Source organism: Emys orbicularis, chromosome 5 (assembly GCF_028017835.1).
Source record: "Emys orbicularis isolate rEmyOrb1 chromosome 5, rEmyOrb1.hap1, whole genome shotgun sequence".
Taxonomy (NCBI): Eukaryota; Metazoa; Chordata; order Testudines; family Emydidae; genus Emys; species Emys orbicularis.
In genome coordinates, this window is record NC_088687.1 from 11,385,174 (window position 1) to 11,407,383 (window position 22,210).

General features: G+C 42.1%; 1 protein-coding gene across 3 annotated transcripts in view; it reads right to left on the reverse strand.

The window, feature by feature from the left end:
* USO1 (USO1 vesicle transport factor) overlaps positions 1-22,210 on the reverse strand; it is a 67,705-nt gene that overhangs the window by 13,542 nt on the left and 31,953 nt on the right. The window contains exons 12-21 of one of the 3 annotated variants that reach the window (XM_065404945.1): positions 21,508-21,596; positions 18,841-18,995; positions 16,263-16,474; positions 15,188-15,208; positions 8,354-8,464; positions 6,714-6,832; positions 5,961-6,142; positions 4,970-5,091; positions 4,444-4,582; positions 310-473 (exon numbers count right to left, since the gene is read on the reverse strand). In XM_065404945.1, the coding sequence (XP_065261017.1) occupies positions 310-473; positions 4,444-4,582; positions 4,970-5,091; positions 5,961-6,142; positions 6,714-6,832; positions 8,354-8,464; positions 15,188-15,208; positions 16,263-16,474; positions 18,841-18,995; positions 21,508-21,596 (1,314 nt within the window). Of the gene's footprint in view, positions 1-268; positions 474-4,443; positions 4,583-4,969; positions 5,092-5,960; positions 6,143-6,713; positions 6,833-8,353; positions 8,465-15,187; positions 15,209-16,262; positions 16,475-18,840; positions 18,996-21,507; positions 21,597-22,210 lie in introns of all 3 variants that reach the window. The other 2 variants (XM_065404944.1, XM_065404946.1) reach the window with 2 other exon arrangements.

Consider the following 22,210-nt stretch of genomic DNA (forward strand, 5'->3'; position numbering starts at 1 on the left):
TTATCTCCACTGTTGAATTAGTACAGAGTAGCTGGCTAGATTTTTCCCTTGAGTGCACGGATACAAACCATTTGGCAGTGTGGTAGGTTTGGATACACAAACTCTCACCCACAGTTTGAGGCAGAAAAGCTCTGTGCAGACAACTCAAGCCATGTTGGCTGTAATCAGTGGTTAGCTGGTTATAACAAACCATTGTCTTTCTAGTGTTGACAGGGCCGTAGCGAAGAATTTCTAGCCTCACGAAGGTAATATTTTTAAGTAGCTCTGCAACTGTGAACTGAAAGCCCTTCCGAAGCAGTCACTTCTTACCATGTTTTCAATCACAGAATCCTTTTCTCTCAGCTGTCCCTGTAACACTTCATGCTTATTTTTCAATTCTTCTATCTCCTGTCGCAATTTGCTGATTTCTTCCGGCTGAATGCCATTCATCTGAAGCATATCGCTGTGGGAACTGTGATGCTGATTGTCCTTTCCTAATGGCCAGATATTTGAAAATTAGTATTAAACTTAAGAATAGCACAGTTTTTGTTTACACATTTACTACATTCACACAAGGTATCTTCTACAGGCATTTGCTTTCCCTCATAAAGAAACGGAATTACAAATTATTCAAGATTAAAAGATTATATTCTACTGTGTTAAAAAATCTACCCCCAAACACACGTGTATGAACTTCAGAAACGCCATTCCTTTAAAAAAAAAAAAAAAAAAGCATGTGTGGTTGTTTCTGCTCATTTAAGTCAACCAGTGAAAGAGTGAAGAGTCCAAGTGTAGGACAGTAGGTGTAGGTCTACATTTCACCACAAACATCCCAATGCAGAAAACTATATTCCAGTTCACTCTGTGTTAGGACCTAAACACACAAATTTTAAAATTTATTTATATTTCGACAGACATAAGGAATGTGTTATCCTAGGCTCAAGATGCCTTGCCAGGTAACAACACTCACATCAAGAATATGAACATAAAATTAAACAACCCCGGACATAAAATCAGCCTGTTCACAGAACTGTAGCCCCCCACGACCTGGAGCGCCTGCCTAATCCCTCCATCCCAGCATGAAAAGTCCAGAGTATCCAGACCTCCAAACCCTACACAGACCCCCGAGCCTCAGCCCAAATACATGGGATTTGCAGCCTGTCCTTAAGGTTAACAGATATGGGCTATTTTGGATCAATGGAGGGAGGGGCGCTCAGACAGGGTCCATGAGCAGTTCCCTTATATGCCAAGGAAAATGGCAATGCAGGACCTTGGAACACTGACATGGGCCTTGCGTGGCCTCATCCTTTGCCCACTTGGAGCGGTGGTGGTAGGGCGGCAGCACACAGCTCCCTTCTCTCCTCAGGTGCGACAGTGGGATCAGGGAAGAGGTCTGCCACTTACCCCCGTAGCTGGGGTTTATCTGCACGTGGCCCAAGCCCACTGCCCTCGATTCTCTGCTGGGATGGCATAGGCAGGGCCTTTATCGTCCCATTAAGACGCATGGGGCAGTTCATACCTTTCAGGGCTGCTGTTTCAAGAGCCGACAGACGCAGGCACACATGGCTGTATGCTCCACGCTCTGCCCACAGTCTTAAGCTTTTCTTCACAACAGTTACTGCTACAAACTTACGTTAATGGCTAACGCTTCAGACTCTGATGTGCTCACATAACCACAGGGGCTGGATCCCGAGGCACAGGCCTATTGTGTTTGCCTTACCCTGCCTTGCCAAGGAAACTAGCATGAGTGTCTACACTGATCAGAGCTGCAGCACTATGACAGGGAAGAGCTTGAGACCTGCCAGCCTGAGAGTCTGCCACTCTGCAGTCTCGTAGGCCAAAGCCAACACCATAAACTGAAGGTAGGCATCCACAGCAACCAATGTAGATTCCTGAGCACTGGTATCATATACTCAGGGCTAACTGTACACAGCAGGTAACCTTTTCTTAAGTGACTTAGGAGCCCAGGTCCCATTGAAAGTCAGTGGTATTTAGGTGCTTACATCACATTGATGAATTTTATAAGCTTCATCTGTATAGAATACATTAGGTCATTCATGGAGCAAATTTTCATTGTGCAACCCAATGATAGAAATGTTTCATCCTGAAACATCTCTAAAATCACAAGTGTGTATCCATAGAAATGTAGGGCTGGAAGGACCTCGAGAGGTCATCTAGTCCAGACCCAAATGCTGAGGCAGGACCAAGAATACCTAGTCCATCCCTGACAGACATTTGTCCAACCTGTTCTTATAAACCTCCAAAGATGGGATTCCACCACCTCCCTTGGAAGCCTATTCCTGAGCTTAACTACTTTTACAGTTAGAAAGTGTTTCCTAATAGCTAAATTAAATCTGCCTCACTGCAGATTAAGCAGAATACTACTTGTCCTACCTTCAGTGGACATGGATGACAATTAATCACCGTGATCTTAACAGGCCTCAACATATATGAACACTGTTGACAAGTCCCCCCTTCAGTCTTCTTTTCCCAAGACTAAACATGACCTATTTGTTTATCCTTTCCTCATAGGTCAGATTTTCTGGACCTTTCATAATTTTTCTTGCTCTCCTCTAGACTCTCTCCTGCTTGTCCACATCCTTCTTAAAGTGTGTCCAGTTTTGGATGCCACAATACTCTAGGCAGAGGTGTCACCAGTGCCAAGTATAGGGGAACAATTACCACCCGGGTCTTACATGTGACACTCCTGTTAATACACCCAAGAATAATATTAGCCTTGTTCGTTGCTGTCTCATTCAATTTGTGACCCCCCCCCCGTCCCCCAGAACCTTTTCTGCAGTACTGCTGCCTAGCCAGTTAATCCCCATTTTGTTGTGCATTTGATTGTTCCTCCCTAAGTGAAGTACTTTGCACTTGTGTTCATTTAATTTCATCTTGTTGCTTTCAGACCAATTATCTAATTTGTCAAGATCACTTTGAATTCTAATCCCGTCCTACAAAGTGCTTGCAATCCCATACAGTTCTGTCACCCTTGTTAATATCTATTGTGTTGAAGCAAAATAGGCATTAAACATCCCAGCCTTCTTGATGTCATCCATTAGTAGCTCTCCTTTCCCAGTAAGTAGTGGACCTACACTTTCCTTCATCTTTCTCTTGCTCCTAATGTATTTACAGAACCTCTTCTCAATGACTTATGTTACTTGCTAGGTGTAACTCATTTTGTGCCTTAGCCTCTGATTTTGTCCCTACCTGCTTGCACTATTCTTTTGTACTCATCCTTACCAATTTTTCCACATTTCCACTTTCTAGGATTCTGCTGAAGCCATTAGGCCAGTCTCTAATAAGAAAAGGTTTGCTGTAGCACTGCAACACCCTCATTTCCCTAACCCATAACCCACTGTCACCCAAAATGGGCTAAGATTTAATACCAGAATGTGGTAACGAGGCCTATAACTAATTTTTTTAATAAACAAAATCATTAGAACTCTTTTATACCTCATAACGAACAAGTAAATCTTACTATGCTTGACATGGCAAGCAGACAGAATCCATATAGCAGTACAGTAATCTTGCTAGTTTGTTAAACTGGGTTAGCTGCTTTGGGTCACCCTACAGTCATGAGTAAGATTTTACTGTACACAATGCCCCATTTTTTGCTTTTGTACAGCAGTGACGGCAGAATCCATGCATTGTTGGGCAATTTGGCTGCAAAATGCAACCTTTTGTGTTCTCAGAAACGTTTCTAGCCTCTGATTGCCAAGGCTGGCTTCCAAATGTGAACCAATATGGTGTTTTCTTCCTGCAACTCCAAACATCTAGAACGACAGCTCTGACAAGTATGAACTACCCCATTCATTTCAAAGGGACATCAACTGTGAAACCTAAGGACACCTGAAACTGGTGGCACTTCACTGCTGATCATTAAGCAGCAGCCTTGAGTTAGTGTACTTTTTCTGAAACAGCCTCCAACAGGAATGATAAAGCAGCTAGCTGCTGACTCCTCCACCTTTGTCTGACATGTTCAGACAGTACAGTGAGGAGAACCACAGAAGTCAGAAGTCAGTGAATGGCAGGGCGGATCTGAACCTGCTGAGTGCTCACCTCTCAAACTGCTCTGCCTCTTCCCAGACCACTGCAGCTAAAACTGCCAGTTTCCCTTTTTCTAATGCACTTATCAGTTGTCCATACAAAATATTCCATCACCAATAACTGAAAGTTTGGAGGCAGTATAAAAAAATGCATATGTCAATATTTTTATCTAATGTAACAAATTAGATACTGGTAGAAATACTGTTCTAGTTGCATTCTTTTTTAATGCAATAAAGTAAGTTCTGTTTTTTCATTTGTGTGAATTCTAGTGTGCTGCAGAATTTAGGACAACACGCTGCTGAAACTGGAAAGGATTGGTTTCTGCAGAATTTAGATTGCTTGCCATAGACTACACAGAGAATTGGACATGTGCTATGAAGCAATGATAGATTTCAGTGTTTTTGTGAAGTATACCTAGCTGTACTTTAAGGAGATTATACTGGTCCTTGTGCTGCTGGATTTGAGACATTTGCTGCGTAACTGCTGTCTGAAGCTGTTCATTCTGAGATTTTAAAGTATTAACTTTCTGCTTTAACTCTTCAAGCTGCTGATCCTGTGAAAGAAAAAAAAATTGGAATTCTGCTTAATTACTTGTGGAAAATGAATCAATGGGGAGACATGTTGCAAAGCAATAAAATCAGTGCATTAGAGTCAAGATATTTACTCAACCTACAAAAGATATTTTTCATGTGCAGTGCCTGTATCTTGTGGACTGCTTATCTGCGCAGGTAAGTTTCCAAATTTATTATAGGCAAGGCTGGTAGCTCTGCTTATTATTAAGGTGCCTGACACTTCCCCAAGTTATCTGAGCTGGGAAGCCTCTTCCATGTTTTGTAATATCTGGTTTGGAATTCCATTCCAGCATCCCCAAAAGCCAGTTAATATGATTTCCCCCCAACAGTACATGTGACTGTAGGTGTCTGCTACAGCTTGTATTTACCTGCTCTCTAATGACTTTTTTATAGTGGGTCACAATGTTGTCATGCTGTTCCAACGTCTTCTTCACCTCCTCTTCCTGTTTGTCTTCTTCACTAGACTTGTAAATAGCTTTAGTTATGATACCTGTCAAAAAAAGTGCATTCGTTATTCAGAGCACAGCTCATGCATTCATATTCTCACAGCCTCCTCAGCTTAGATAATCGTGTTGCGCCAGAGAGAATCTATCTGGTTTTAAACAGGTTATTAGTCACCCATGCTGATTTAAATGACTAGATGTCAAACTAGTTCTTAGAAGCTGACTTCAGGAGGTTGCATCAACAACTGGAAAAAGTTTATCCATTAAAGTTTCAACAGCCTCACTTTTCCATTAAGGACCCATAAAGTTCACCATTCACATTTTTTAAGGTTCCCCAACCTGGCTATTTCTAGTGTAAAAAATAACATTCATGATCACATCTTTTAGAAGTTCTTTATTCATTACAGAAGGGGCACACATCCAGTTCCTTTTCACTTCATCTATAAGGAAGCTGGAGAAATGATGCACCGTAATCAGAAGTAGAGCTTGTGAAGCGAATTCTTGTATACTATAATTTTTATTTTTGGTTGCCACCTTCTCGTGCATCATCTTCGAGTACAGACCTTATGGCACTATATAAGCACAAGTTCAAAAATTTGCCATTACCAATAGTCTGATCAATAACAACATGCACAAACAGCCAACTGACTTACCAGTGTGAAGAAGCCTGATTAAGTACAAAACCTAACCCTGCACGAGGAGCAGTCAGATAAAACATCTGAACTGCAAGCCATGGCGTATTGTAACCCATATCCGTGATTACAGTACAATCCTTCATACCACTTAGAGAATTTTAGGTTTCATCGTACGACCTTTAAAAATCTAAATTCAGAATGGGCGGTAATTCAATCACGGCAATCTGAAGTGTACAGCAAGTGACAGTACAAAAAAAAAAAAAGAGTGTAACATATCTCACCCTCCAATTCCTTTACCAGTTTAGTAAATTCGTGATCGAACATCATGTGGTCTGCGCTAGAAAAACTAGGCTGAGGTTTCTGAGCAGCTCTGGAATACAGTTCATGTTTGCTAATGAAACCTAGTTTCTCGATGAAGTTCTCCTTGCCAATCCTCTTCTCTATCAGCTGTTTTAGTTTCTCTCTAAAAGAAAAAGATGTAGTTAGTATGGCACATCAAGACTGTGCCTAGAGAAGGAAAACAAAAAACAAAAAAACGGAGAACAGTGAAACACCACCCTTTTTACTTCCCCTCCAAAGGGTACTTTTGTTGGTCAGGAAATTATCTGTAACCATTCCTTTTTCCCCAGTCAAACAAACAGACTTTTCTTGGCACTGCAAAGCTGATTGTTCCTAGTCTGCCACGATCAGCTGTTCACATGCCACAGGGGAAAGGAGACATGAAGAAGGTACGAACTGTATTTCTTGGTAAGAATGGCTCAGATGCTTTGCACTGTCTAAGGGCTGTATCAATGACTTTTCCCAGCTGATTAGCATGGAGAAACCATCTCACATTTTCTAGCCATATGTATTCCCTCCTGTAAGGAATAAATTAAAAGCAGGGGGCTAGAGGGGTTGTTAAAGTAAGAATATCAATAATATAGGTTGTGTTGTCTTTCATTTAGAAACTTCTTCCTAGTTTAGGGACAGCTGATAGCCTGCACACAAACTTTCACCTCCCCTAAAGTCTTCAGTTAGTCCTACACCATACGTACTTCCTACAATTTTCGAGGGAATTGTCATTGTAATAAATGCAAATGCCCAGCAAAAGCGCACACAGGCCTTGAACTAACTGCTCCTCTTCTCCAAGGTTTTCGGCTATCTGCCCAGTGAGCTGGGACATTTGCTAAGGAAGTTTAAACATTTCATGAGCAGAATATACAAAACGTACCTTTCCCTTTCAACCCGGAATCTCAGCCTAAACTTATTACATCTTAATTAAACATGTAAAACCAATTTCTTTACCCATTAAACCCATAAGCTTAATTAGTAATATCAGTATGCTACAGCAAATGAAACTGCTCATACATTTAGTTTGTTTTAAGGGATTTGTACAATGTGTATATATATTGCTATTCAAGATAACTCAATGTAATATTTAAAAGGGTTCTCTGTACCCAAACCCAGTTCTCTTCCATATGTTAATCGTGAAAGTTTTTTGAAGGCACTGTCTACCACTAGCCAGTATATGATGCTTAACTGTCAATTGGATTAAGTTCCTCTTCAGAGAAGTATATTTATCATTGATCAGAGGGGTAGCCGTGTTAGTCTGGATCTGTAAAAAGCAACAGAGAAACAGAGAGTCCTGTGGCACCTTTAAGACTAACAGATGTATTGGAGCATAAGCTTTCGTGGGTGAATACCCACTGCGTCTGACAAAGTGGGTATTCACCCATGAAAGCTTATGCTCCAATACATCTGTTAGTCTTAAAGGTGCCACAGGACTCTCTGTTGCTTTTTATATTTATCATTACAATTCACTGAGATTAAGACATATTTTCCCATTTCTGTGAGATTACACATGTGAGATTCTTCATACTGAAACTCCATGAGTTTATCTGCAGTGACACACACTATAGGCATATCCACACTGAAATCAAGGTGTGCTAGCAGCTTGCATAGGCATACCCACGGCAGCTTGAATCTAGCAAACAGCTAAAAACAGCATTGAGGACACAGCAGGACGGATCCCAGCACCGTCTAGAAATGCAAATATGTACCGAGGATCCTGGGCAGGCTTGTATAGTGCGCACTGAAGTCTGTGCCTCCCCTTCTTCATTAAGAACATGAGTACTTGTGGCACCTTAGAGACTAACAAATTTATTTGAGCATAAGCTTTCGTGGGTTACAGCCCACTTCATCAGATGCATGTGAAGTGGGCTGTAGCCCACGAAACCTCATGCTCAAAGAAATTTGTTAGTCTCTAAGGTGCCACAAGTACTCCTGTTCTTTTTGCGGATACAGACTAACACGGCTGCTACTCTGAAACCCTTCTTCATTGCTATTTTTGGCATACTAGCTAAATCAAAGCTAACGTGGGTATTCCTACCCAAGCTGCAATCACACCAATTGCAATGCACGTGTACCCAAAATTTGCAAAACTGCCCAAAAGCTTCTCCAAGCAACAGTTACCTGTGCTCAGAGGAAATATATGACGTCTTTTCAAATTCAGAGATTTGATTATGCTTTGGTGAGTGTCTACATGTTAAGATAAAAGTGACACTACCTCTTTAAGCCTCACACCTACTATCCTTAAATATTCTGCAGCATTCCTGCAAGTTTATCTGCATTTTTAATATTAAAAATAAAATTTTTCCATTCAAACTCCTGTATTCTGTAAACATTTCAAGGATACAAATGGAATATTGGCGGAGTTGTGGAGAAAGTGTGTGACAGCAATTGGACAATCGCTTAACCAGGTACAAAGCAGCATTAATAATCCAACTCTTGTCTGCACTTTGCTGCCCTGAAATGGAAAAGCTGGCATTAATTTCTTCATATATAGCGTTCAATGAAGTGCTTTAGAGGCTGTATTTACTTCAGAACCCACCCACTTTCAACTTTAAGGATAAAAAAAGGAAGTCAAGGCTTCCAAAAATACACATTTACTAGCTATACTTAACGTAGCTTTAGTGCTTTGATGGAAAGGATTCACAAAAGTCTAGCAGTCTTCAATGCATGTCAAACCAAGACAGATGTAAGGTGTGACTCAACACAAATTAGCATTGGAACAAAATCATGACAAGTTAGTTTGCCTTTATAATTAATGCTGGGATAACAATATTGTTAAGTGGCAAAAAATACATGCAGAACCTTCTGGGGGAAATGCTGCATAAAGTGCTCAATTACCACAAATCAGCTGCAAACTTTTAAAGTGCCCCAGCACTAATACACTGTCTTCATTTGCTGCAAATATAACGTATACCCACTACTGATGTATTGTGCCACAGGTTGAGATTTTATTTCAAGGTGAAAACGGATTGCTACAGGGCAGTTTCTTTGGTGATACAGTAATACACAAGGTAAACCAGAATATTCTAAATGCAGCCATCTTGTCTTTCAATTTAGTATGCTGGAAAATTAGTTTTCTTCTGAATATCTCACCAAAAGGTTATTCAAATTAATACACAAGAAATGTGTGAAATAATACTATTCAAGATTTTGTTAAATCATTTTAAGTGTTTTAAATCCCCACAATTAGGCCAGGAGGTACCATGGACAATGGTTTTGAGCTGTTCATTATGTACATTTTGGTCCTTTAAAGCAGATCTTTTGTTTATTTAACTTAAGCTTTATCTAGTATTAAGCCTCAGTTTGCATCAATTAGCTGATCCACACATTTTCTAGGCCTATAAAATATAACCATTTACAGAATTCTCTGGTGTCTACCCCTATACTGGCTAATTCTCCAGGCCCCTGAAAACGAAAATGCCATGGGAAGTGGCATTAAGGCAGGCATGCACCTCTATATGAAAATCAAACGTCCGACACAGCAACGAAGCAAAAGTTCTCCAGCTCCCACAAAAAAGCTTCAAATAAGCATGTAGTACATCAAAGAAAGTAACAAAGGGTTAAAAGCCAGAATCTGGAGAGCAAACTGGGGCATATACAAGGGCTTTGATCTACCTAAGAGAGTAAAAGGAGAACATACTCTGGAGGGGATGGTCACAAGAGATTCAAGGCAGTGGAGAAAAGAGTGACATTTGGCCAACCCCAAAGGAGTCCTTCAGCTGCATTTCTACTTTTTAATTGTGTGTTTTAGCCACTTGCTTGACTTTCACTTCACTCCATCCTCCACTCTGATGTTCATTGTGCTTAAATACTGGAGACCGTGTTGCTTTGAGCCCTAAATGAGCCCTACAAAAACCAGAAGCCCTTAAAGTAAGTCTTTATCTGCCTTTAAGAACAGCAGCAGTCAGAAGGAAGGTGGGAGGGCAGGCTCCCAGCTGCTGCGTCTGCCTCCAGCACCAAAGTGGGTCACTAAAGGGGATATCAAAGTTACCACGGAAGGAAAACTAAGATCAGAATGTGCTGGATACAAGAGCTTTGGTGGTTTGAAGAGCTGCTGGGTGGAGATACCACCACTGAGGGGAACAGCCTCCTCAAGACTAGAAGGTAAAGTATCCCATTGCAATTGTAAGGCAGGCTATACACCACGTCATCTGTAAAACCCCACAACAGTCTGCTGCACATTGCCTCTTCACAGCCTTTGTCATCTCCCTCCTCCTTTACTGTGATCTTTGGGCAAAGAATCAAATCGCCATTACTAGCCTAGCTGGCATTCATGTGTCTCATTACCCCTTTTCCATGATCTGTATGTACTATACTAGGTCAGCTTTCCATTTTGGGTATTCACTTGATAGTCTCAGAACTGCCGAACTGTTTCACTTATGCCAAACACTTTTTTGATGGGGGGTGGAAGTTTTGCCCTAATCTTTCCAAAACGCTGCTGCCAACTCCTACTCTTCTTCCACTGCTCAGGCCTTAACATTCTCCTTCACTGGCTTCCACTTGCATCCTATGTATCATGTTCTACTTTTTGGTCCTCACTTCCAAGCCCCTCCATAACTACTCCTGCCTCTTTCAGCGCTCATGTCTTCCTACTTCTTCCTCCGCTGCTGTTGCTCAAGTCTTTCGCTTGACAGCTCATTCTGTATTCCCACCCCCACTCATCTTTGTGCCCCTCCCTCACACTTAACCACCTCCTATCCCAGGTAGGCCAGACCTCCTTAAAAAAACATCCCTTCTTCCATAAAGCCTTTCAGTGAGAACCACAAGTCAAGTTGTTTAGTAGATGTTCACTAACAAGAAAAACTACGTAATAGCATCCAGAATCTGCACACAGAAAGCTCTGTTCTCCAGAGAAAAGTGGCCTCTGGATCGTATGGCCCTTCTGAACCCTCAATGGGAGGGGATGACTCATGTCATGTATACTAAGCCTCATATTTAGTGGACCTTGAGACAGAAGAGTCATGAATGCACACGAAAGGTATATGCTAATGTTTTCTAAGGACATGTTTATCCCTAGCTGAACTCCAGACTCCTATGCCCTGAGTCTGGACCCACTGCAACTACTCAATCAGTGCTATTTCCAGATTACTGTGGAAAAGAAAAGTCACACGAGCCAGCCAGGAGCTGGTAAATTTTATAAAGGTGTGCAAGTCTACATAAATATTACTGCTAGAGAAATGGCAGTTCCATGAGTAGAGCCCTCTGGAAAGACACTGATCCTAGCTACATAGGTTATAAGCAAGGCTTCTGATTTCAGGTTTTAACTGATGACCACTGGAAAAAAACCACAGGGAATGGCTACTCAATTCATGTTGACTTCACCCCTTTCCCAAGGCAGTTTGTTTATATAGGTGACGTCCCTGATCCCTGGCTCATATCTAAGTGCTTGTCTGTATGGAGCAGTATTGCAGACTACAAGGGTGTTAGGAAGGTTTAGAACTCACATGCTGCACATTAACGGCTCCTGCTGGGGCACAGTGAAGGTTCCCTAGCACACTTTAACACTGGCTGAAACAGTACTACCTGTATGCACAAAGAGTACGCCTCAAAAAACCCACCCAGTTTTGGACATCTACATAAAACTCAAAAATTGCTCAAAATAATCCCCCCCGCAAATGAAATTAATCAAGCCAACAAAACGAAGCCCCAGTGATAAGATCATTGGGGCAGAGATTGTTTTTATTCTGTGTTTGTACAGCTCCTAACACAATGGGGTCCTGGCCCATGACAAGAGCTTAGGCACTAAAGTAATACAAAGAATAAAGAACAGCTTACTGCCATCTGTGAAAAGACTAACTCAAAACTTATATCTGACTGGACTTTTACAAGTAGAGATGCTTTTTTCTTTTTAAATGAATTGGCTAGTCACACCGATTCAAAGGTGTTACCTCCATCTCCAAGGTTAGGAAAGACCCCAGATTGACAGGCACTAAAAACACTCCGAATGGCGACCCGGCTCGGAGTATGTTTGCATGTTTCATTTTTTCCTGTATAGAGTTTTTACAAATATGCAATTCATTCCATTTTTCTAAGCAAGTATTATCTTGTGCAATCCAGAGTCTAAACCCACCATGGGCTCTGCAAATAGCCACGCTTCATACGTTTGGAGCCAACACCCTGGAACATTCCCACAGTGCAAGTGGGCAGGCTCTTAGAACACGGCTACATCATAGCATGAGCTGCGCAGCAATTACAGGGTTAACAGGACTGTATTTTCCCCAGTTACACAGCTGAGCTATAGCTTCATTACACAAAAACACATTAAAAGAACACTCAGGCCTGGTCTACACTGGGGGGGATCGACCTAAGATTCGCAACTTCAGCTACAAGAACAGCGTAGCTCAAGTCGACGTATCTTAAGTCGACTTACCTCGCATCCTCACGGCGCGGGGTCGACTGCCGCCGCTCCCCCGTCGACTCCGCTTCTGCCTCTCGCCACGGTGAAGTACAGGAGTCGATGGCAGAGCTATCGGGGATCGATTTATTGCGTTTACACTAGATGCGATAAATCGATCCCCGATAGAGCGATCACTACCGATCCGGTGGGTAGTGTAGACGTACCCTTAGGTTCATAGATTAGTAGATGCCAAGGCTAAGAGCGGCCACCGTGATCTAGTCTGACAGGCCATAGAACATCCCCAAAATAACTTCTAGAGCTATCTTTTAGAAAAACATCCAATCATGATATTAAAACGTTGCAAAGTCAAGCACCCAAGTCAGGAAATGCCAGAATGAAGGAAGGCCAGGCCACCTTAATTCAACCTTCTTATGCATACGCATTATGATGCAGACTTATTACATGGTCCTACACTGGTATTTTCCACAGGACCCAGGCCTCGTTCAGTGACTGGGTAGTTATCCAATATTTCCTTTTATTGTCCACAGTTGATGTTTGACCCCATACCTTATTTACCACACACCATCCAAACCCTGCACGGATTTCAAAGTTACACACCTTCCAACTTCTCCAACAAACGAGGCAGGAGTCCTACACACAACAGTCCTTTACTACACAACCCTGACTCATCCCCTGAACGAGGCAGAAGTCCTGTGGGGAAAAACAGTACGTGATCATGTAATAAGACTATCAGAACGCACTGGTGCACTCGTGCGTACGCTTAAAAGGGCTTCCTCAATTCTGGCATTTCCTAACCTGAACGCTTGACTCTGCAAACTTAATATTCTCGTACAATAGTTAGGATGCAATTTAATACATTTATAAAAGACCTGAGGAAATACAGATTCCTACCGATGCCCAACTTGGTCACCAGTGGAGTTCAAACCTTTAGATCAGCACAGCACAGACCTCTACCACTTGAGCCACAGAGTACCTGGTACCAAAAAGAGGCTGGTCTCCCCTGTGGACCAGTCACTTGCTGACAGAGGAGGAAAGTGGAGACTGCGGACGCTTGGGTTCAATTCTAGGTCCTGAAGGGGAGAGTTCTCTAATGGTTATAAACCCTTCTGCCCCTGTGCCCTTAGCTTGTCTGCACCCTTTGGTTCCTATCCAGCCCACATCTCTTGACTCCTGCCCACCTTCCCCGGCAAAGGCCTTCCCCGTGCTCGCTCTGCTGCTACTCACGCCCCCCTCTACTCCTTCCAACTCTCTGGCCACTGCAACCCCCTCTCCTCTATGCTGTTTCTCATCCTCCTCCCTACTGCCTGGGTGCCAACAGGTGGAGCACTGAGAGCACAGGAGAGTTTCCCTGCTATGTTCCTGTGCCTAGTACCACAGTGGCCTGCAGTAGCAATTGCAGGGGATGTCCTGGCCAGCCCCGGCACCCCTAAACTGGAGCCTGCCCAGGGCAGATAGACTCTCCAGAGAATTTAGCTGCCACACTAACAAATCTGAGCATGTGTAAACAGACTTCTCAGAGGCTCAATTTGGACAATTTCCCCAGACATGGCAAAAGGCTCATCTGACCCCAGGGCAACCCCCTTGCCAAGTTTCAAGACCTTGCTCCAGAGCATGGAGCTACTACAGCTTCTGGGGGTGGGGCTGGGGGGGGGGTGGGGAAATGGTTACATGGTTTAAAACCCCAAACCAAAGCATTGGCGAGGCAAAACATATTCTTCCTTACTCATTCTGGGAAGCTGCTGAAACATTTTAGCTGAAAGTTTCAAAAACAAAACATTTCAGCGTAACAGTTTATCTGGCGTTATAAAGCAACAGTGAACACTTTTAGCACGGGAACGTCTGCCAACCTTAACAACAGGCAGGGCCACCATCTCTGTCGGTGCCAAGAACACAAGCAGAAAATACACAGCGGCCACGCTCAGGAAACACGTTGCTGTAGGTGATGCCTACCTCAGTAGTGCACTAACGGTGAGTGACTATGGTCTGGTCTACACATAAAACTTAGGCTGACACAGCCAGGGCACTTGGGGGTGTGAAAAATCCACCCCCCAGCACCGCAGCTATGCCAGCCTTGCCTCTGGTGTAAACGCAGCTGGGTCGGCAGAAGAATGCTACTGTCAGTTTAGCTGCTCTCGCTCAGGGAGGTGATGGAAAACCCCCTCTGTCACTGTAGGCTGTGTAATATGGACACGGCTTCTGTCTGGCGATAATCTCAAAATCAGACACCTACAGCTAAGTGCTAGCTTCAGAATTGCTTAGTAAAAATCCCATCCTTAATTACAAATTAAGACGATTGGGGATAAAATTCTGCAAAAGAAATTATCACCGGAAATGTGTAATACGGATTGACTGGAACACAGATAGAGGACACTTGTTGCATTAGCAATTAAGGGCCAAAACAGTATATATCTGCTACAGGTCATGCCCACCTCTTTCTGCTGGGCAGAATGAAGAGTGTTTATAACAGTTCTAAATACTGATTCAATTTCACTCAAAAGTAAAATTTAATTCACATTATGAGGAAGTGTGAACAAAATTTAGTACATTTCAGAGCAGCTGGTGACTGCAATGCCCCATTGGAAAGAAAGCACCCGTGGCACCCAAGATCCTCATCCCACAGTTCCCAGGAACACCGTGCCAGAATCCCATGGAGACACACAGAGAGAGCTTGTTATGCTAGACATAAAAATTGATTGCAACACAACACCGTAAGTGGAAACACTTCAAAAAAAGCAGTTAAAAAAAAAACAGCAAAACCCAAGACAGAAAAGGCCCTGCTTGTGACAAGAAAATGCCTAAGTTATGCCAAGAAATACATACCCGTCTGTCGATCTTATCACCCTGTAAATCATATATTAAAAAATTCACACATATTACTTATGAGGTTTTTGTAGAGAACTTTAGAAAGCTCAAATTTTTCTTTTAAGATCCTAGCAAAATGCAAAACCAAAAATTTAGTGGCTATTTTATTGAAACTATTATGTTGAAATGCATCTCAGTTCAAGGAGTGAGTAAAACAATTTTGAGATTCCAATTCTGGCTATTTTGAGAGAGATGCACGTTTAAAAATAGTGAAGTCAACATCTACAAAACCTAAGTTTCTTGTACTCAACTAGCATAATTTCAGACACAAGATCCAAACAATAAAAAAGAAACACTTGAAAAGTTGATGAGTGATGCTTGAATCATGCTTTGGCTTCAAACTACATACTGTACAGTGACTATAACTTTTGTGAGTGGCAACATAATACAAAAGGGTTACCATCAACTTAAATTTTAGTCTTTTAAGAAAGTGAACAAACAATAGTTTCAGGTGCTACATCTACCTTTAAGTCCCTCTGTATATAAGTAGATTTATCATCGTTTTCCTTTCCAAATGAAATAACTGTTTCCCTCCACACTGCTGAATGAAAGACCCGCAACAGGTGAAACTGGGCATTTGACAGCACTCTGTATTGTCTACTTAAACGGAAACAAGTAATATCCTTCAGTTACAGTAATCTTTGGTGTTTTTTGTAACAATTGTAGGCAAATCATTTCCAGATTGTTTTAGCTGGTACACTTTCAATATGTGACTTGCATTCAAAATAATGATGAAATAGGAACAGACTAAAACAATGCCATTTCAAATCTAAGGGGTTCGACTCGTGACAATGGACAAGGCAGTTTCAGATGGCACTTTATGACGGCGGATCTGCTACACTTCCATTTTTACTACAAAGGCACTCCATGCTGTAGTGTTCAGTAACAACTAGCACTAGATCTACTATTGAATCTCGCTTGCACTTAAACTGAGAAAATTAGCATTTTTCTTTGAGCCACTAATAGCACGGGAACATTTTTCTTCTTAAGCAAACAGAACCGTGGCAATGATACAGTACATTTGACACTCTACCTGTGAAAGAATGTTGGTGCATTGTTGCAGCAAAGACACTGGAGGGTTACCAATACTTGTTGCAAGCTGAACTCTTAGCAGTTGCTCTTTCAGAGTTGCGTTATCTTGTAAAGCATGGGCCAGGGCCACGGCGGCACACCAGTTTGAGAGAGAGTCCGTGGAAAAGAGTCCGCCACAGAGCAGCTGGCCAGCCGACACAGAATTACCTGTAGCTACAATAATGGCAAACAAATGCTGTGGCACAAAAGCAAGCCATGATCAAGACTCGTAAAGTAGTTATGATACAGTAGCACAGAGGGCCCCCAACCAGGATGGGGACCTCAATGTGCTAGGTGCTGTCCCCATCTCAGAGAGGTTACAATTTAAGCTCTACATTCATCTGAAGACATCTTAAGTTCTATAAAACTTTAGGAATAAAAATATGGCACCTACATAGTCGTCTAGGGGTAGCGCAGTGGAAGATGACTGCCTTTCTCATGCGGCAAAAAGAGAGAGGGTGTCTCATGCCATTGTCAAGCACTCCCAACTAGGCCCTCACCACATCTACAGTCTCAGAGGAACCCTTGGAAAGATTCAACTTTCAGAGAGAACAACCTGTCTGCTAGTTGGGAGTTCTACACCTCCATTAACAACAAATCCGATCGTAAGGCCAGACTTGACAAAGCCCTGGCTGGGATGATTTAGTTGGGGACTGGTCCTGTTTTGAGCAGGGGGTTGGACTAGATGACCTCCTGAGGACTCTTCCAACCCTGATATTCTATGATTCTATGTAACATTATGACAGGTTTCAGAGAGGTAGCAGTGTTAGTCTGTATCCGCAAAAAGAACAGGAGTACTTGTGGCACCTTAGAGACTAACAAATTTATTTGAGCATAAGCTTTCGTGGTGGGCTGTAGCCAACGAAAGCTTATGTTCAAATAAATTTGTTAGTCTCTAAGGTGTCACAAGTACTCCTGTTCTTTATGTAACATTAGACATTTGGAATGTTCTCTCAAATCCTAAACAGCCACACACAGGCGGTCAATAGGATGGCCCATCACATTTTTCTATGGGAGATAGTGTGATCCAGTGAATGAGCCCGGGAATGGAGAGACATGGGTTCTAGTCACAGTTCTACCACTACCGACCTGCAGTCACTCTGGGCAAGTCATTTAACCTCCCAGCATCTGATTCCTCCTGAGTAAATGGGATGGCACTTTTGGAAGGAGCTCTGAACTCCACAGATGAAAAGTACTGACTAAGTAATAAAGTAGGATGACAGATGGAGCTTGCCAGAAAAGCTTTTAAAGATCTTACTGAGTAAAGAATTAACAAGAATGTATTCCCTGAAAGTTTGAATGAGCCTCAATACTCTGACAAGGTTAACAGCCTGAGTTTTGACAGGCAGATAATTAATAAAGGAGTTGGATCCGTTACTTTTAAGTATCCAACCCAAAATGGATAAGAAAGACATTGTGTGTGTTAAAATGGTAATGGGAAAGCCTTTGTGATCTTTAACGCCTCAAAATACTGGAGTGAATCCATCAAGCACAGTTTGTTTTCACACGTGCATATTCATGTGGTACTAGCCCTTCAGAGTTATGGCAGACAAAGGCCTCAAAATCCAGCTTGTACAACTGGAAGACTGTAGAAAGCTTCTTGGTTTAACTGTAAAACAAATGGAAATTTGACTTTGATTCCCTCATGTTGTAAGCTGCTTATACTTCACCCAATATCTATAAATGGGAAGTTATAGAGTGCAGCAGGAGGTGTGAAAGACAGACTCTATTTTAGAGGGAGGGTTGGATCAGAAAAACACCATGGCATTAACAAGCAATGTGTTAGACTTCCTTCCCATCATTTTACTAGTATGTTATATCCCTTTCCTTGGAGGACACCTGCCTTATTCTCTGAGACACACTTAGCAAATTTTGGATGTTTGCTAAATAATGAAAAGAAACGGGGCATGGTCATAATGACTTTTTTCAAAAGTGAATGTCATTTCACATGTCATACTAGGGAATGCAGCTCCGATTTTGCTACTTGATGGCTAAGATTTTGTATCTTATTAAAACACTAGTCTGGTTCTCAGCCTCCTTGGAATTTAACTTGTCAGGACACATTTTCCCACAGATACATCCCTCCGCCTACTTGTAAAGTACAAGGCTGCAAGTTATTGCTCAGACTAGAAAGTGAATGTGTAAATTATATGCCAAAGAACAAAAAATTTAATGTTTTAGTACAAATTAGCATAGATTCTAATAAATAGAAACAATCCCTCCATGTCAACTCCAAGCACAGATAACTAACCAATTTGGTATCAGTCCTTATCCTGCTAGTGCATAAATAATTTTAACCAAATTTTACAGCCTGAATTCTCGTACCTTTAACACCTGAATGTTATGCACTGTCAGTTAAGTTCAAATAGATTTCAAGTCAAAAAATTCTCTCAAATTAAAACACTGTTCACAAGGTGATTTTTACATCTCTTGTTTTTGGCACTTCACTAAAGGTATGTAATATTTTAGAGGAAACCTTGATGATGCATCCAAATGGATGCTAAAGTGGGATTTGTTTTTGAAATTTTCAAGCTGCATACCATCTATGGTTGACGGTAGAAGTGTTGAAACGATTTCCCCTTGTCCTTTTTGGTTTTTGTATAAGAAACACTGGAAACAGTAAAGGACAGCGCAGCGCAGTACAAATGGTTGCCTTTCATTCACCATGGACATCAGAAGTACTACGATTGCAGACCTGTTTTGAAAGAAAGAGACAGCCAATAAAATAAAATAAAAAAGTCACAAAATAAATACAATTGCTGTTACCGTACAGGGTAGGCTCAGGACTGGGGTAGCAGGAATACTGAAAGCTTAGATGTAGGTGTATCAACTGTAGTGAAACCTCTGTTAGGTCTTGTCTAGACTAACAAAAATCAGACTTATAATACAGATAGACTCTGCTTTGGTACAGGACAACAACTGATCATGATACAGGACCACAGCCTGCATGCTTTTAGTGGCATGTTTGTATGGAAATGTGTATTAGCGGTCTATAATCCATATTTTATTTTTAAACAAAATCCAATTTAACAAGTACCACTGGAATATACACTTGAGGGGCTGATTTTCTCTAGATATAGAAAATCTCTTAAAAGGATGGCCCAAGAAACAAAAGCAATGTCAAGCTTTTGGTATGAAAAGTAAAATCTATATTTTTAAAACTATGTTGTGGGGGTAATTGGTGCAAAGAACATTGTTGCACTCAATGTTATGATTGCAGTAAGCTGACGTGTACCATCAGATATATTTTTACAACTGAAATGGAAGGTTCTACATCTAAGAAGCTGCAGGAGACCGACCTGCTAGGTCAGTTAGGAGAGAAAGTTTTGCGCACGTTAACAGAACTTCACAGCCACTCTTTCAGGTGCCGCTTCTACTTCAATATAACTTGCCCAAGGAACTAAGGTATTATCAGCTTTAGTCCTAAGTAAGGTTTACCATATATTTGGATATTTATCTTTAGGGGTAACTGGATTTTCAGGTTTAACCCTAAAATATTCTCTCTCAATATAGTACATTTTGCTCCTTATGTTTATCATGGAGCAAGACCGAAGAGGCCTGTTGGATCATCCACTCCATCTCCTTGCCAATACATGACTGTTTCTTACAGGACTTTTCTATAGTGTTTAGTCCTGTCTAGTATCGAAAGCTCGAACAATGAAGCTTTTCCACTGCCTAACAGATCTTGCTATCAGGAAATTCTTCTCATCCATTACTCTGACTACTTGTACCTTGAGGTACAACACTGGATTCCTCTCCCTCCTTGGTGTTTCCATCATTCAAATAATTGGTAGACTTATTTTTCCCCTTCCTAATCACTTAGTCAAGTTATTCATATTATTCCATTTTCATGTTTTACTTGAGATCAGTCTGTTCTGCTCTGATAGCTTGTTATTGTTCTCCAACATGTCAACATCTTTACAGTAGGATGCGTTGACAGCTGAATACAATACTCATGTGCAGTCACATCAGAGCTGGATAGAAAATCTTACTTCTCGACTCTAGGTCATGAAGCCTTGCCACCGATAGCCCATAACGGTACTGGATTTAAAAAACTGCTGTATCATGTTGCAAAATCAGGTCCAGTTTACTGCTGTTGCTCATCTCAGGTTTTGCAGCACTACGACTTTACAAGTTCTCCTCTCATTGAGCATGTGCGGTGCAGACTAGAGAAATTTCTTCTAAATATATTAGCTTTCCTCCTCCCACCCACCTGAATCAGGGTCATTTTCTATCTATTTTTCCAATGTCTGCACTGCAATTAGAAACCGGTGGCTGGCCCGGATCAGCTGATCCAGGCTCGCAGGGCTCGGACTAAGGGTCTGTTTAATTGTGGAGTAGACATTCAGGCTCTGGCTGGAGCCCGAGCTCCAGGATCCTGCACGGGGGGAAAGGCCCCAGAGCGTGGGCTCCAGCCAGATCCTGAACGTCTACACCAGTGGTTCTCAAAGCCGGTCCGCCGCTTGTTCAGGGAAAGCCCCTGGCGGGCCGGGCTGTTTACCTGCCGCGTCCGCAGGTTCGGCCAATCACGGCTCCCACTGGCCGCGGTTCGCCACTCCAGGCCAATGGGGGCTGCAGGAAGCGGCGCGGGCCGAGGGACATGCTGGTCGCCCTTCCCGCAGCCCCCATTGGCCTGGAGCGGTGAACCACGGCCAGTGGGAGCCGCGATCGGCCAAACCTGTGGACGCGGCAGGTAAACAAACCGGCCCGGCCCGCCAGGGGCTTTCCCTGAACAAGCGGCGGACCGGCTTTGAGAACCACTGGTTTAGACAATTAAGCTGACCCATAGTCCAAGCCCTGTGAGCCTGAATCAGCTAACATGAGCCAGCAGCGGGTTTTTAATTGCAGCATTGATGTACCCTGAGTAGCTTATTTATTCTCTCTCCTTTCATTGGAGTTGACTGTTCCTCAGTTTGCACAGATTTCATTAATGTACTGTTACTTTTCTAGATCATGAAGGAAGGTGTTAAGTGAGACCACTTCAAAAGCCATTCTGTGTGGAAGCCGTCTAGACATCTTCATACTTCAACTAATGCACGTTTGATAATCCTTCCACTGAGAAGCTTTAATTTGGTATGACCTACTGTAGCTTTAAATTATTAAATAAAAGACTCCCTTTCTGACGGATGAAAGATTCTAAATGGAAGCTCTTTCCCATGCCAACATATCTGTGCTTGGTAAATGGTTAAGCATTTTTCTTCCCCTACCTCGGTGGATTTGAAGGTGCATTTACAGAAGCAAAGTAGTCTTGGTTTATTTGGCATCCTCGAATGACTTCTGACACAGTGTTGATGGTCTAAAGGAGAGTAAGACAAGCCACACAAAGTTGACATGGAAATCAAGATACCAAAACAGCAATAAACTAATTCCTACAGCAGTCAGAATATTTAGGGAATACATTGACACAGATATCAACTTTTAAACATAGTATTTGTAAATATTGGGGCAGACCAGTATATTCAAAATTTAGAAGTCCTTATTTAGATGAGATAGTGCTTTCAAAGCAAGGAAGCCAGATGTCCTGTGGTTTTAATGCTATTAGTCATTTAGGAAAGTGGACCCTGAATGTATCTCAGAAAGGTGTAAATTATAGAGGGAAGTTGCAAATTAGGATGCAGGGAGGTACAAGGTGGCTGACCTGCCCCTCCATTTATTGAAGGACAACATGTAACAGAAGAAAAGTAACTTCAGGAAGTGTCACATTGCACACAGCATTTTCAGTAGCCTATGTTACTTGGAGTCAGCTTATGAGGTTACCACAGAAAACTAAGCTAAAACCAGGTTTATGTTGGAGGTAAATTCAGGTAAATTAGGAAGAGGTAAATGGTGCGACTGAAGTGATTTACTTAGCTATATCTTTTTGGAAAGGTAGCCAACACTAAAATGGAGGCAACCCCCAAATGAAATAAG